The sequence below is a fragment of the Mesoplodon bidens genome, assembly GCF_964165515.1.
Source record: "Mesoplodon bidens genome assembly, chromosome: 4".
NCBI classification, from domain to species: domain Eukaryota; kingdom Metazoa; phylum Chordata; class Mammalia; order Artiodactyla; family Ziphiidae; genus Mesoplodon; species Mesoplodon bidens.
This window is the reverse complement of record NC_138160.1, coordinates 60,715,970-60,729,068: the sequence shown is the minus strand read 5'-3', so window position 1 is coordinate 60,729,068 and position 13,099 is coordinate 60,715,970. Positions and strand designations below refer to the sequence as shown.

Sequence of the window (13,099 nt, the reverse complement as noted above, 5' to 3'; positions counted from 1 at the left end):
TACGGAGGATGAGGGCAGGGCAGCAGTAAAGGGTGATATCCAGATTTTTGGCCCTTTTATACATAGAAACAGTAATATTTGCTCTTATTGGTGTACAGGGACCATTTTGACTGGTACCTGGAGTCTTATAACAACCACTACACTCAAGATCCAGAACAGTTCTATTACGCCAAAAAAACAAAAAAAAACTCCTTCGTGCTGCCCTGTCCCTTGTAGTCAAGCCCCTCCCTCCCCATTTAAATCACTATTTCCATTTGTGTGATATATCATCTTTTTTAATCTGTCTGCTTTCATTTCCCCCACTGTCTTTCATTTTCAGCAGTTTGATTATGATGTTTCTGGTAATGATTTTAGTTGTGTTTTTCCTGTTCGGGGTTCACTGCTTCTCAAATCTATAAACATACCTTTCACCAAACTTCGGAAGTTTTCTGTCATGATTTCTTCATATATATTTTTATGTACCAATCTTTCTCTCCTCTCTTTCTGGGGTTTTAAATGACATGAATGGTAGACCTTTTGATAGTGTCCAGATCCTTGAGGCTCTAATAATTTTTTTCGATTTTTTCTCTCTTAGTTCTTCAGACTGTATAATTTCTATTGCTTTATCTTAAGATTCACTTAGTTTTTCCTGTCTCATCTCCATTCTGTTGTTGAGACCATCCAGTGAATTTTTAATTTCAGATATTATAATTATATCTCCTAAATTTTCCATCAGATTCTCTTTTACAGTTTTTATTTCTCTGTTGAGAACTTCATTGTTTTCATCCATTGATAAATGTTCACCTTTATATAATAGAGAATTATTATAATAGCTGCTTTAAGGTCTTTGTCTTGCAATTCCAACATCTGGGCTTGGGAGGTTGGGGCATTGGCATCTGTTATTTTTTCTCTCAAGAATTAGTCAGATTTTCCTTTTCTTTGCATGTTGAGTAATTCTGGATTATATCCTGTATATTTTGAATGTTTGTTTTGGACTCTTGTTCCTGTTAAAATCCTCTAGAGGGAGTTGATTTTTGTTTGTTGTAACAGGCAGTCAATCTGATCAGGTTCTGACTGCATGTTCTGTTTTGCCTTCTGTGGGTGATGGTTACATCAGTCCAATTTTCAAAGCCTTTACTATTTGAGTAAACCTTTACTTTACTGTTTGAGTCTGTCTGACTCATGTACCACTCAGGGATTAATCTGGAATTTGGACAGTAGTTAATATCATAGTTCAGTTCTCTAAGCCTTTGTTACACTTTTCTGAATCTGCTCTGCATGTGGACAGCTCAGGGTTGAGCCTCACACTTATGTTGGATCATATACAGAAGTAGGTGATTCCCCTTCCTGCTCTCTTTTCTCCAGGATTCTCATGCACCCTTCCCTCCCCATGCCCACATGTTGATTCGTATGACCAGAAAGATGGATTTCTTTCATTGTTAGTCTTCTCGCTGTAGAGTAGTTCCCTGCAGTTGGGCCCACCTTCAGGGCAAAGTGAAAGAAAAAGAGAAGAAAATAAAAGAGGTTCTTTTCATACTCTTGGAAGTATGGTTCCTCTAGTAGGAGAGAGACAGGTTTTCTCTTCAGTTTTAAGTGCCCAAGCTACCATGATTGGTAGCAGTATAGCTCTGAAGCTAAAGAGAGAAAACAAGAAAACTCAGGCACATTCCCCTCACACCTTCCGGCATTCAGGGATCCCTTTCCCTAGTTCTCTGGTACAGATAGGAGAGGTTTCTTCTGGAGTTTTTGCTGTCTGTGTCCACTGTACACTTCTAGCTTTAGGCCTAGGATCAAAGCTGGAGACAAAAAAAAAGAAAAAAGGAGCAAAAAACAAAACAAAAAAACCAAGCAAACCATGAGACTCACCTACTCCAGAGTTGTTATTTAGATTTCAATTTCAGTCCCTAGTTTACCTGCTATTGTTTACTTTTCAGATTGCTCAGGTAGCTTTTAAAAAAAAATTCTACCAGAGTTTTTATTTTTATTTTTTTATAGATGGCACTGTCTTTTTTTTTTTTTTTTAATATTTATTTATTTATTTATTTGGTAGCACTGGGTCTTAGTTGCAGCAGGCAGGCCCCTTAGTTGCAGCACATGGGCTCCTCAGTTGTGGCAGGCGAGCTCCTTAGTGGCAGGTGGGCTCCTCAGTTGCAACTCACTGGCTCCTTAGTTGCAGTACACAGGCTCCTTAGTTGCGGCATGCGAACTCTTAGTTGTGGCATGCATGCGGGATCTAGTTCCCTGACCAGGGATCAAACCCAGGCCCCCTGCACTGGGAGCATGGAGTCTTAACCACTGCGCCACCAGGGAAGTCCCATCTGCCAGAGTTTTTAGTTGTAATGAGTGGGGAACTAGGCTATAGATGGCTTACTCTGTCTTGACTGACCAATGTTTTTTTTCCCCCTAATTCATTTTTAAATGCTTCTCTGCAGTGCCATAGAAACATCATTCTTTCAGATCTCATAGCTCAAGGTTAAAAATTAGTGTTCTTTTTTTTTTTTGCCATACGCGGGCCTCTCACTGTTGTGGCCTCCCCCGTTGCGGAGCACAGGCTCCGGACGCGCAGGCTCAGCGGCCATGGCTCACGGGCCCAGCCGCTCCGTGGCATGTGGGACCTTCCAGGACTGGGGCACGAACCCATGTCCCCTGCATCGGCAGGCGGACTCTCAACCACTGCGCCACCAGGGAAGCCCTAGTGTTCTTTTTATTGGTATGGAAATACAAAGTCTAAGCATTGCTGGAGCTGAATACCATTGCTTCCCTCCCGCCCGTCTTCTTTGCTTACTTATATGCAGTTTACTCTGTTTTTCATGCACAAGCTCTCAACTTTGACTGGAATGAGGAGCACAGGTCCTAGTAGAGCAGAGACCCCCAACAGGCAAAATGTTATGCATAAATAATCCTTAAATGTTGCAGCTATTAAGGTGCTTTTGCTAAGATCTGAAAAGGGGTTTGATGACCACTGGGATTAGATAAAGCAAGGCTTTCAAAGAATGAGGATGCCAGGTGTTAACTGTGCCTGAAAAGTACTCTGAGGACCTGGACTTGGTCCTAGCCCTCTTGAAACTGTAAAATGCATCCAGTCCCTTTTTTGGCTTGGTAAGTGTTGCTACTAATCTGTAAGAATTTAAGTTGCTGGTTAGTGAGGTTTTGTTTGCTTGTGATTTGTTTACTAAGAGGCAGGATTCATTTTTCTTATATGTGCCCTGGGAACCTTTTACCAATCCTTAATTTCTGTCCCAGCCTCCCGTAAATGTGAACTGCTCAATAACATTAAGGGATATATCACAAACTAATCCTGTTCAATACATTTAAACAGAACCACCTTATAAGATAGCTCATTATTACCTGGATTTAGGTATATGTTCAGGTCAAATCATGTCCTCTGAACATTATAAGTGCATATAGTAAAAGGCTAATTGAACATAATTACCCTGCAAGATGAGTGTTAATTCTTTCCCTTAAGGTAGACTAGCACTATTTTCATGTGAATTGTCTAGATGGAAAATGCCTGTTTTAAAGGATACAGTTGCAGAAGGGAAAAATAGCAAAATACAAGGAGACAAAGAATTAATAATCACATTAAATTAGCTAAAGAAAGCAACATTTTTGGTCAGGATATATGGCAAATAAGGGCTCCTCCGATGATTAAAACAGAATGGTGCCAAGTACTATTCTTAAAACTGGTAAAGGGAGAGCAGAGAAGAGACAGAGAAAGATTAGCTTCAGTAGTGGGCATCAGTCCCCCGTGGCCAGCAGTCACTCTCTGCAGCTGACGCATGGCCATTGGCCTGCCCACACCCCTCTTGTGCCACAGAACAAAGGACTTCATCCTTTCCCCACAGAGGATAGACAGAGCAGTGGGGTTGGCCAGGTACCATATGACACACACGTTTAAACAGAACGAAGGAGTACACACTGAGTCTAAACAGGGAAAGGGATTCCCATACAAGGTGGTAAGTCCAGTACAGGCTGGGAGGACTCTATCTTTTAGTAAGAAGGTGTGCCAGACCCAAGGCCTAGCAGGGGTTGAAAGACTGTATGCACAAGACTGCCTTTCTCAGCACATTCTTTGTCATCTCCTGTAGGAAGTACACACATTGCCTCCCCAAATTGAACTCGAATCAGATCAAACCTCTATATATAATAACCAGTTTACAGGAAATATGCAGGACAGAAGAACATGTTAAATGACATGCAGTCTTCAAATCCAAAATGTGGGAAACTCTATAGGAAAAACAACTCAGTTTCTTCAACAAATAAATTGTAAGGGGCAGGGAAGGGGATAACTTATAGATTTTAAAAGAGACTTAAGAGACATACAACCAAATGCAATGTGTGCATCTTGTTTGGAGCCTGATAAGAACAAAACAACTGTAAAAAGAGACAGGGAAATCTGACTACAATCTGTTTATTAGTTTACGTTGCTGTGTAACAGCTTACTCCAAAACTTACTAGCATCTTAAAACAATAAACATACTGTGTAGTTTCTGTGGTTCAGGAATCCAGGAGTGGCTTAACTGGATCATCAGCTTCAAGGACTCAGAAGGCTGCATTCATCTCAAGCCTTCATGAGAAAGATCTTCTTCCCAAATGGTGGCTGTAAGATTCAGTTCCTTCTCTGGCTATTGAACTGAGTCCTTAGTTCCTCTTTGACTGTTGACTGGGGGCCTCCCTTAGTTTCTTGCTACATAGGCTTCTGCAAATGGCTTTCACAACATGGCAAGCTGGCTTCCACGAGAGGGAAGAAGCAAGAGAATAAGAGAGTAAGATGGAAGCCACTATCTTTTCGTAACCTAATCTCAGAAGGAACGTCTCAACCTATTTGCTCTATTTTGTTCATTAGAAGAGTCACTGGATCCAGTCCGTACTCAGGGATAAATACCATATACAAGGGCATAAATACCAGGAGCCATTATAGAGGCTGCTTACTACAGACTGTAAATGTAATAATATTAAGAAATTATTGACTTTTTTTTAGGTATGAAATTTTGGCTGTTTTTTTAAAGGTGTGATTATTACGGTTACATTTGAAGAGTCCTTATATTTTAAAGTTGAATACTGAAATATTTCCAGATGAAATGGAATAAGATGTCCAGGATTTGCTTTAAAAATAATCCAGTGGGAGACTCGCAGCAGGTAGAGAGGATGGCAGAGGGATCATAGAAGACGCAAGATTGGCTGTGTACCGATAATTGTTGCACCTAGACGATGAGTATACTGTTGTCTCTGTTATTTGTTGATGTTTGTAATTTTCCATAAAAAAAGTAAAAAGCAAAATGAATAAGTAAATAAACCAAAAAAACCCTAGTTCCAAATCATATATTTATGCCTTAGTACATTGTTACATTCCTGGACTCTGGCAAGATTTTAAAACTTTTTTTTTTATTGTGGTAAGATATATATAACATAGAATTTATCATTTTAACCATTTTTAAGTGTATAATTCAATGGCAATAAGTATATTCACATTGTTGTACAACTATCACTACTAGTTATCTCCAGAATTTTTTCATCTTCCCAGGCTGACACTCTGTGTACCCTTTAAATAAAAGCTCCCCATTCTTTCATGCCTTCAGCCTCTGGCAACTACCATTCTACTTTCTGTGAATCTGACTCCTCTAGATACCTCATGTAAGTGGAATTATACCATTTTTGTTCTTTTGTGTATGGCTTATTTCACTTAGTATGATATTTCTAAGGTCTATCCATGTTGTAGCATGTATCAGTAGTTCCTTCGTTTTTAAGGCTGAAAAATATTCCACTGTATGTCTGTACCACATTTTGTTTATCCACTCATCTGTCCATGGATACTTGTCAATTCCACCTTTTAGCTATTGTGAATAATGTTTCTATGAACATGGGTGTACAAGTTAGGTCCCTGCTTTCAGTTATTTTGTGTACATACCCAGAAATGGAATTACTGGATCAAATGGTAGTTCTATGTCTAATTTTTGAGGAACCACCAAACTGTTTTTCACAGTGGCTGTACCATTTTACATTTCCAGTAGAATGTACAAGAGTTCCAGTTTCTCTATATCCTTGCCACACTTGTTATTTTCTCTTTTTTGTTTTGTTTTTTGGTTGGTGTGAAGTGGTATCTCATTGTGGTTTTAAATTTTATTTATTTATTTATTTTTGGCTGTGTTGGGTCTTCGTTTCTGTGCGAGGGCTTTCTCTAGTTACGGTGAGCGGGGGCCACTCTTCATTGCAGTGCGCGGGCCTCTCACTATCGCGGCCTCTCTTGTTGTGGAGCACAAGCTCCAGACACGCAGGCTCAGTAGTTGTGGCTCATGGGCCTAGTTGCTCCGCGGCATGTGGGATCTTCCCAGACCAGGGCTCGAACCCGTGTCCCCTGCATTGGCAGGCAGATTCTCAACCAGTGCGCCACTAGGGAAGCCCTCATTGTGGTTTTGATTTACGTTTCCCTAATGTTTAGTATTGTTGAGCATCTTTTCATGTACTTACTAGCTATTTGTATATTCTCTTTGGAGAAATGTCTATTCAAGTCCTTTGCCTGTTTTTTCATTCTTTAAAGGTTTTTTAAGCAGAAGAAATAAACACTTAGGTCTGCCTAGTAGCATACTCACCATGCTATATCATTGCTATTTGTATCCCTCACCAGATTTGAAGCTTCTTGAGACCAAGGACTGTCTTCTCTCTTTACCTTGGTGCTGCCAAGAGCATAGTAAGAAGTGAATCCAAAGGTTAAAGTTCTGTAATTGTATGTTCTGAAAATATACACTCAGATTTAACCCTGGGATTTTAATCTTAAATTCTCTGTGGTGGGCTTCCCTGGTGGCGCAGTGGTTGAGAGTCCACCTGCCAATGCAGGGGACACGGGTTCGTGCCCCGGTCCGGGAAGATCCCACATGCTGCGGAGCGGCTGGGCCCGTGAGCCATGGCCGCTGAGCCTGCACGTCTGGAGCCTGTGCTCCGCAACAGGAGAGGCCACAACAGTGAGAGGCCTGCGTACCGCAAAAAAAAAAAAAAAAATTCTCTGTGGTATAGAGAAAGGTGAAGGAAAAAACCCAACAGCACTGGTCCTTCAGATAATCTCCTCATTTCACTTCTGTTCAAAAACTATATTGATATTTGTCCCTTACTCCAAAATATCCAAAAATAACAATATTTATAAAAATGAACAGGACCATATGAATTAAGTCTTTATTTTTCATCTTGGATAAGTTTTAAATTAAAGGCTACATTTCTGAAAAAAATACTTTGATATAGAATATTAATAGTGGTGTAACTAAAAATTTTAACAAATTAATTATAATTTTTATGAGTAGTTTACATTGAACCATGTTAAAAGTTTATCCACTTAATCATTTTGCAGTATATGCAATATATCATCATATTGTACACCTTAAACTTGCATAATGTTGTATGTCAATTGTATTTCGATAAAGCTGGAAAAAAATTTCTAAAAGATGACAGTTGATTTGTTAGTCTTTGTTTAGGAAACATCATAACATCTGTACCTTCTTTTCTTATGTTTGAAAGGTTGATCTTTAATCAAGACACATCTCTTAGATCTGAGTTCAGTCTCCATCCTGCTATAAGTAGAACATGCAAAGGTAAGAAATAATTCTTTTCTCTAAGTAGTTCCTTTAATTTTCCAAGTATTATTATTCCATTAACTTCTTTTATATTTAGTCTTATTCTCTTTTTTTTTTTTTTTTTTCTTTTTGCGGTACGCGGGCCTCTCACTGTTGTGTCCTCTCCCGTTGCGGAGCACAGGCTCCGGACGTGCAGGCTCAGTGGCCATGGCTCACGGGCCCAGCCGCTCCGCGGCATATGGGATCCTCCCAGACCGGGGCACGAACCCGTATCCCCTGCATCGGCAGGCGGACTCTCAACCACTGTGCCACCAGGGAGGCCCTAGTCTTATTCTTTAACTTTACACGGAGTTAGTTTCTTACAGGCATCTGTAATAGACCTTAAAATCTGTTATTTTATAAGGATAGCAATGGGGATTGTAACTTCTGGAAGATGTTTATGACTCTTAGAGAGGGCTTCCGAGTTGTGGAAGTGGCACTCGAATAGCAATTCTCCCCCCAAAATCTCCTGCTTAACCCTGAACTTTCCTATTTGCAAAAGTAAATAATACTTTTTAATAATCAGTCTGGTTCTTTCTGACTAAAATTAAGGTACAAATATCCTTGGTATATATATATATATATATATATATATATTTTATTTATTTATTTTTTTTTCTTTTGCTGTACGCGGGCCTCTCACTGTTGTGGCCTCCCCTGTTGCAGAGCACAGGCTCCGGACGCGCAGGCTCAGCGGCCATGGCTCACGGGCCCAGCCGCTCCGCAGCACGTGGGATCCTCCCAGACCGGGGCACGAACCTGCGTCCCCTGCATCGGCAGGCGGACTCCCAACCACTGCGCCACCAGGGAAGCCCGGTATATATATATTTTTAAAAAGAGCCTTTCACTTACAAATTCTCCAAACCTCCTAAGTCCACTTCTAGATCAATTTAAGCACTTCTGGAAAAATCTATCACTAATTGTTACAGTTCAGAAACATCAAATCTGCAGTAGCTGTTCAAATTGTAGGTTATTTCCTTTTATGATTTCTTCCTGTGAGCGATTTTTTATTGGAGGATGTCTGGAAATAGGTGTAGAATGGAAGGAAAATCTCCTAAACATCATGAAAATCTTCTTTTGTGTATACACTTGTCCCTTGGTATCGATGGAGGATTGATTCCAGGAACCCCTGTTTACACCCAGATCCTCAGATTCTCAAGTCCCATAGTTGGCCCTCCCTATCTGTGGATTGCACATCCACAAATTCCACCAGCTGCAGATTGTAAACATAGTACATGATACGGTCTGCGGTTGGTGGAATCTGTGGACACCATACCCATGGATATGGAGGGCCAAATGTATGTCTATTAAAAAAAATCCTCGTTTAAGTGGATCTGCATAGTTCAAGCCCACTGTAGTTCACAAAGTCTTCACTGTACTTCCTCTCACCTGATACCCCGGTGGCAAATTACAGTTTCATCTTGGAGTAGTTTTTCCTACATGTAATCAGAAGGGATAGTGTGTAATATTGGTCTCCAGAATGTGTTCTTATGATATATAAAATGACACTAGGAAGAAGTTAGAGATCTGTTTCAATATTCCAACCAAGTTTTTTCCCTTCCCTTCCCTTCCCTTCCGCAAATGGATAGACCTTAATTATTTTTGCTAATTTTTAAAAGTATAAAATATTTTTTAAATGTAAAATTATATAATGTAGAAAGTGAAAGATCCCATCCCTTTCTCTTCCCTGTAATTCCACTCCCAACAATTGGCAGTGTTTAGTATTTGTGTTTCTTTCTAGACTTTTGCATACCAATACATGTATATTTTTTCATAATTAGTATTGCACTACATGTATTATTTCTTTGTTATATTGATCTACCTCAGCCTGTTAAATTGCTACTTTTATTCCATTGTATGAATGTACCCTTATATAATGATTTGATTATGTTTGATGTTTCTCAGTATTATATCTTTGCCTACTTTTCTGATTACTTCCTTAGAGTAACTAGCTAAAGTTAGATTTGCTTTAAAGGATGAGCACATGTCAGACTTTGACATATATTGCCCCCTAAAATAGATGACTTTTTCCCTCTAGATCCAACACAGGACATATGCAATCTTTGCCAAACTGGTGAATAAAACATATCTGATTATTTTAATTTGCATTTTTGAAGAATACCAAGGCTAGGCATATTTTAATATCGACCATTTATAGTTTTTGTGTGTGTGTGAATTGCCTTAATGTCTCTTAATCTCATTTTATTGTTAATTTATTAGAGCATTTTATATATTAAAGGTAGCAAAACTTTGTCGTATGTACATTGTAAATAGTTTTACCCAGTTTCCTAGTTATCATTTAATGTTATTCATGATATATTTTGTAGTACAGAAATTAAAAATTTTTATATAGTAAAATCTGTCAGTCTTTTCTTTAAAGGTTTCTTTTTTCAAACTTAGAAATATTTTACCTATCTCAAGACCATAAAAATATTTTCTTTATCTTTTTTTTCCATTTATTATATTTATTGTTTTTACTTTTATGTCTTTAATATTTTTAGAATAATTTAGCATATAGAGGGTAGGTAGGGTAGGTCTCTAACTTCATTTTTTTCAAATGATTAACTAATTGCCCCAGTATTATTTATTGAATATCATCTTGTTGCCACTGTTTAAAATACCATTATTGTTATATATTAAATTCCCAAATATATTATAGGTCTGTTTCCCACTTTTTGTTTTGTTTCACTGATATATTTGATTATTTCTACTTCTGTGCCATCACTACATTATTTTATCCACCTTAGATTTTAGTACATTTCTGTATCTTGGAGGGAACATATTCTCCTACACCCAGTAGTTGGCTGCAGCATACATCCTAAGCTTCTTTGGTACAAACAGCAAGCTCTTTGGTACAAATAGTATGAGACTTCAGCCACTGTGAGCTTCCAGCTTACCCTCCTTCATATTTTGTCTGTGGGATTTGCTCTGAGCTAGGTGGTTTTCTGGGATTCTGATGGAAGAATTCCATATACTGGTTACTTCTGAGGGAGCCCCGCCTCTTCCTATGATGAGTGACAAGCTGCTAACCAGGGTTTGGTTTCCCTTTAATCCATTCCCATCTTCTATATTTTTTAATTTTATGTTTCCTTTTTCCCATTGCTGCTTCAGATTTTTTTAAAAAACTAATTTCTTTGGATTCTTTTTGGGAACTGGGAAGGGAAGAAAAGTTAAATATGGGCTAAATTTGCCATCTTGAAAATTCTGACTCTTCTTGAATAATATATTAGCATTATGAGTTTTAAAAAATGACTTAAAATGAAAAAAGAAAGTGTTCTTTCTAGCAGGGTTTAAGTCTGTACAATTTTCTTTATATATCCTTTGCATTCATTCATCCTGGGACAAAGAAATATCAAGTATTATTTCATTCAGTGTTGTGTATACGTTTCTTCTTAAATTTAAAAACCTTGACACATAAAAGTGGCAGTTAGGAAATTATGATTTACAAAATGATTTTTAAATTTTATTTATTTATTTTTGGCTGCGTTGGGTCTCTGTTTCTGTGCACAGACCTTCTCTAGTTGCGGCTAGCAGGGGCTACTCTTGCGGTGCGCGAGCTTCTCTTTGTCGTGGCTTCTCTTGTTGCAGAGCACGGGCTCTAGGCGTGCGGGCTTCAGTAGTTGTGGCATGCGGGCTCTGGAGCGCAGGCTCAGTAGTTGTGACGCACGGGCTTAGTTGCTCTGCGGCATGTGGGATCCTCCCAGACCAGGGCTCGAACCTGTGTCCCCTGCATTGGCAGGCGGATTCTTAACCACTGCACCACCACCAGGGAAGTCCTGTACAAGATGATTTTTAATGACATTTTGCAGTGTTTATAAAATCCTTGGGTCATTGTTAAAGCAGAGCAATAAAACTATTGCAAATGATTTATTATTATATTTCATTCTAGGCACACCTCCAGAGATTCAACTTGGATTCAAACTTGGAGAGGATCCACAAGAGCAAATGAATAAAAATCAGATGATGCCTATTCCTAGTGAGGGTGCAGTCTTACAGGTATGTAGTATATTGATTAAATACATACTTATTAAAAATTGGTAATGCTGTTTGAAATAGGGGCAAATTACTAATGATTAATTCTATTTGTCTATTATTTTATTTCTTTCTTTTCTCACTCAGTTTTTTCCCTTTTCTTCGCCAGTCATTCTGTTTCTTCGCTGCAACTTCAGTAAAAGCCAAATGTTTTAAGCCCTCTTTCCTTTATTTATTTCTCTTTCTGGTAGAGTTGTGGAATTGAGAAGGTTAAAATAGGCTAAAATAGGATATAATAATTACAGTTTCATCTCCATTGTGTGTCAGAGGTCACCTTAAATTTGTGAAAAAGATACTAGTCTGTGTAGTATAATTTGAGATATGGGCCACTGAAAGACCCTTCTATTCGTGTGTGTGTGTGTGAGTGCGTGTGTGTGGGCACACACTTAGAAACACAAATTTTCACTTGTTTCTTTTGCAGTTACCACAGGGAAAGGTAAGGGATGATTCATTTAGCACCTTGGCATAAATAAGTTAGCTAGCCAGAGATAACTACAGAGTCTTAAGGAATAGAACGGAGAATACATGTACTTTAATAGCAGAAACTGACAGCAGTTCCAAAGAGTGACCATGCGGGTTTATTTAATATTGTACCTAGGAAGGTGTATCACTTGAATTATATCTAGTCAAAAGAGTAAAATTCAAAACGAAATATTTTTTTAAAGCTGAGATGTCCATATTTAGCTTCTAATAATTTGTTGAAATATCATTTTTGTAACTTCTGATTTAAGAAAAAGAATTTTTTCCCTTTAGCTTCAGTAACTGTGAAATGGGAAATAAAAATTAACTTTTTTCTATTTATCTGAGAAACATTTACCATGTGAATATTGTACCAGGCTCTAGATTGTACCTCAGAACGGTGATTTTGAGAGCTTGATTACCAAACTTATTTGGATAGTGTTTACTTAAAAAATTGCACAACGTGAGAGTTACGAGGTAAGTTTTATTTGGGGCAAAATGAGCACTGCAGCCCGGGAGACAGCATTTCAGATAACTCTGAGAAACTGCTCTGAGGAGGCGAGGGGAGGAGCCAGGATAAATTAGGAGTTTTGCAACAAAGGGCAGGTAGTCGGGACGTCAAAAGATTGTTAATGAAAGAAAACCAAATATCTCAAGTTAAGGAATTTAGAGCTTTTCTGTGTATGGGAAGATGCAAGAGTCTGGGCTCCTTGAAATCATTCCTTTGATGTGAACCTCAGCTCTCTGGGGCCGGTATCCTGTATTTTCACATCCTGAGTTTCCTCAGGGCTCACCGCAGGGAGTGGCTGCAGTCTGATGGCTGCTAGATGGCAGGTATTCTTTTCAGAATACCGGCTCACGTTGGATGGTTGCAATCATTGATGACTGTGACATCCTTTGTTTATCGATATGGCAGGAAATACTCCATTTATAAATATTCCATCTATCAGTAGCTTTTTAAAAATATAGACTCTCAGATCCGTATTTGAGTAGAACCTAGGACTGTCCATTTTTCAAAAGCCTCCCAA

At 38.6% G+C, this 13,099-nt stretch overlaps 1 protein-coding gene across 1 annotated transcript in view; it reads left to right on the top strand.

Moving 5' to 3' along the window:
- ANKRD31 (ankyrin repeat domain 31) overlaps window positions 1–13,099 on the top strand; it is a 143,414-nt gene that overhangs the window by 1,825 nt on the left and 128,490 nt on the right. Inside the window, exons 2-3 of the mRNA XM_081233017.1 lie at window positions 7,486–7,559; window positions 11,470–11,576. Coding sequence (XP_081089143.1) covers window positions 7,486–7,559; window positions 11,470–11,576 — 181 coding nt within the window. The remainder of the gene's footprint in view (window positions 1–7,485; window positions 7,560–11,469; window positions 11,577–13,099) is intronic.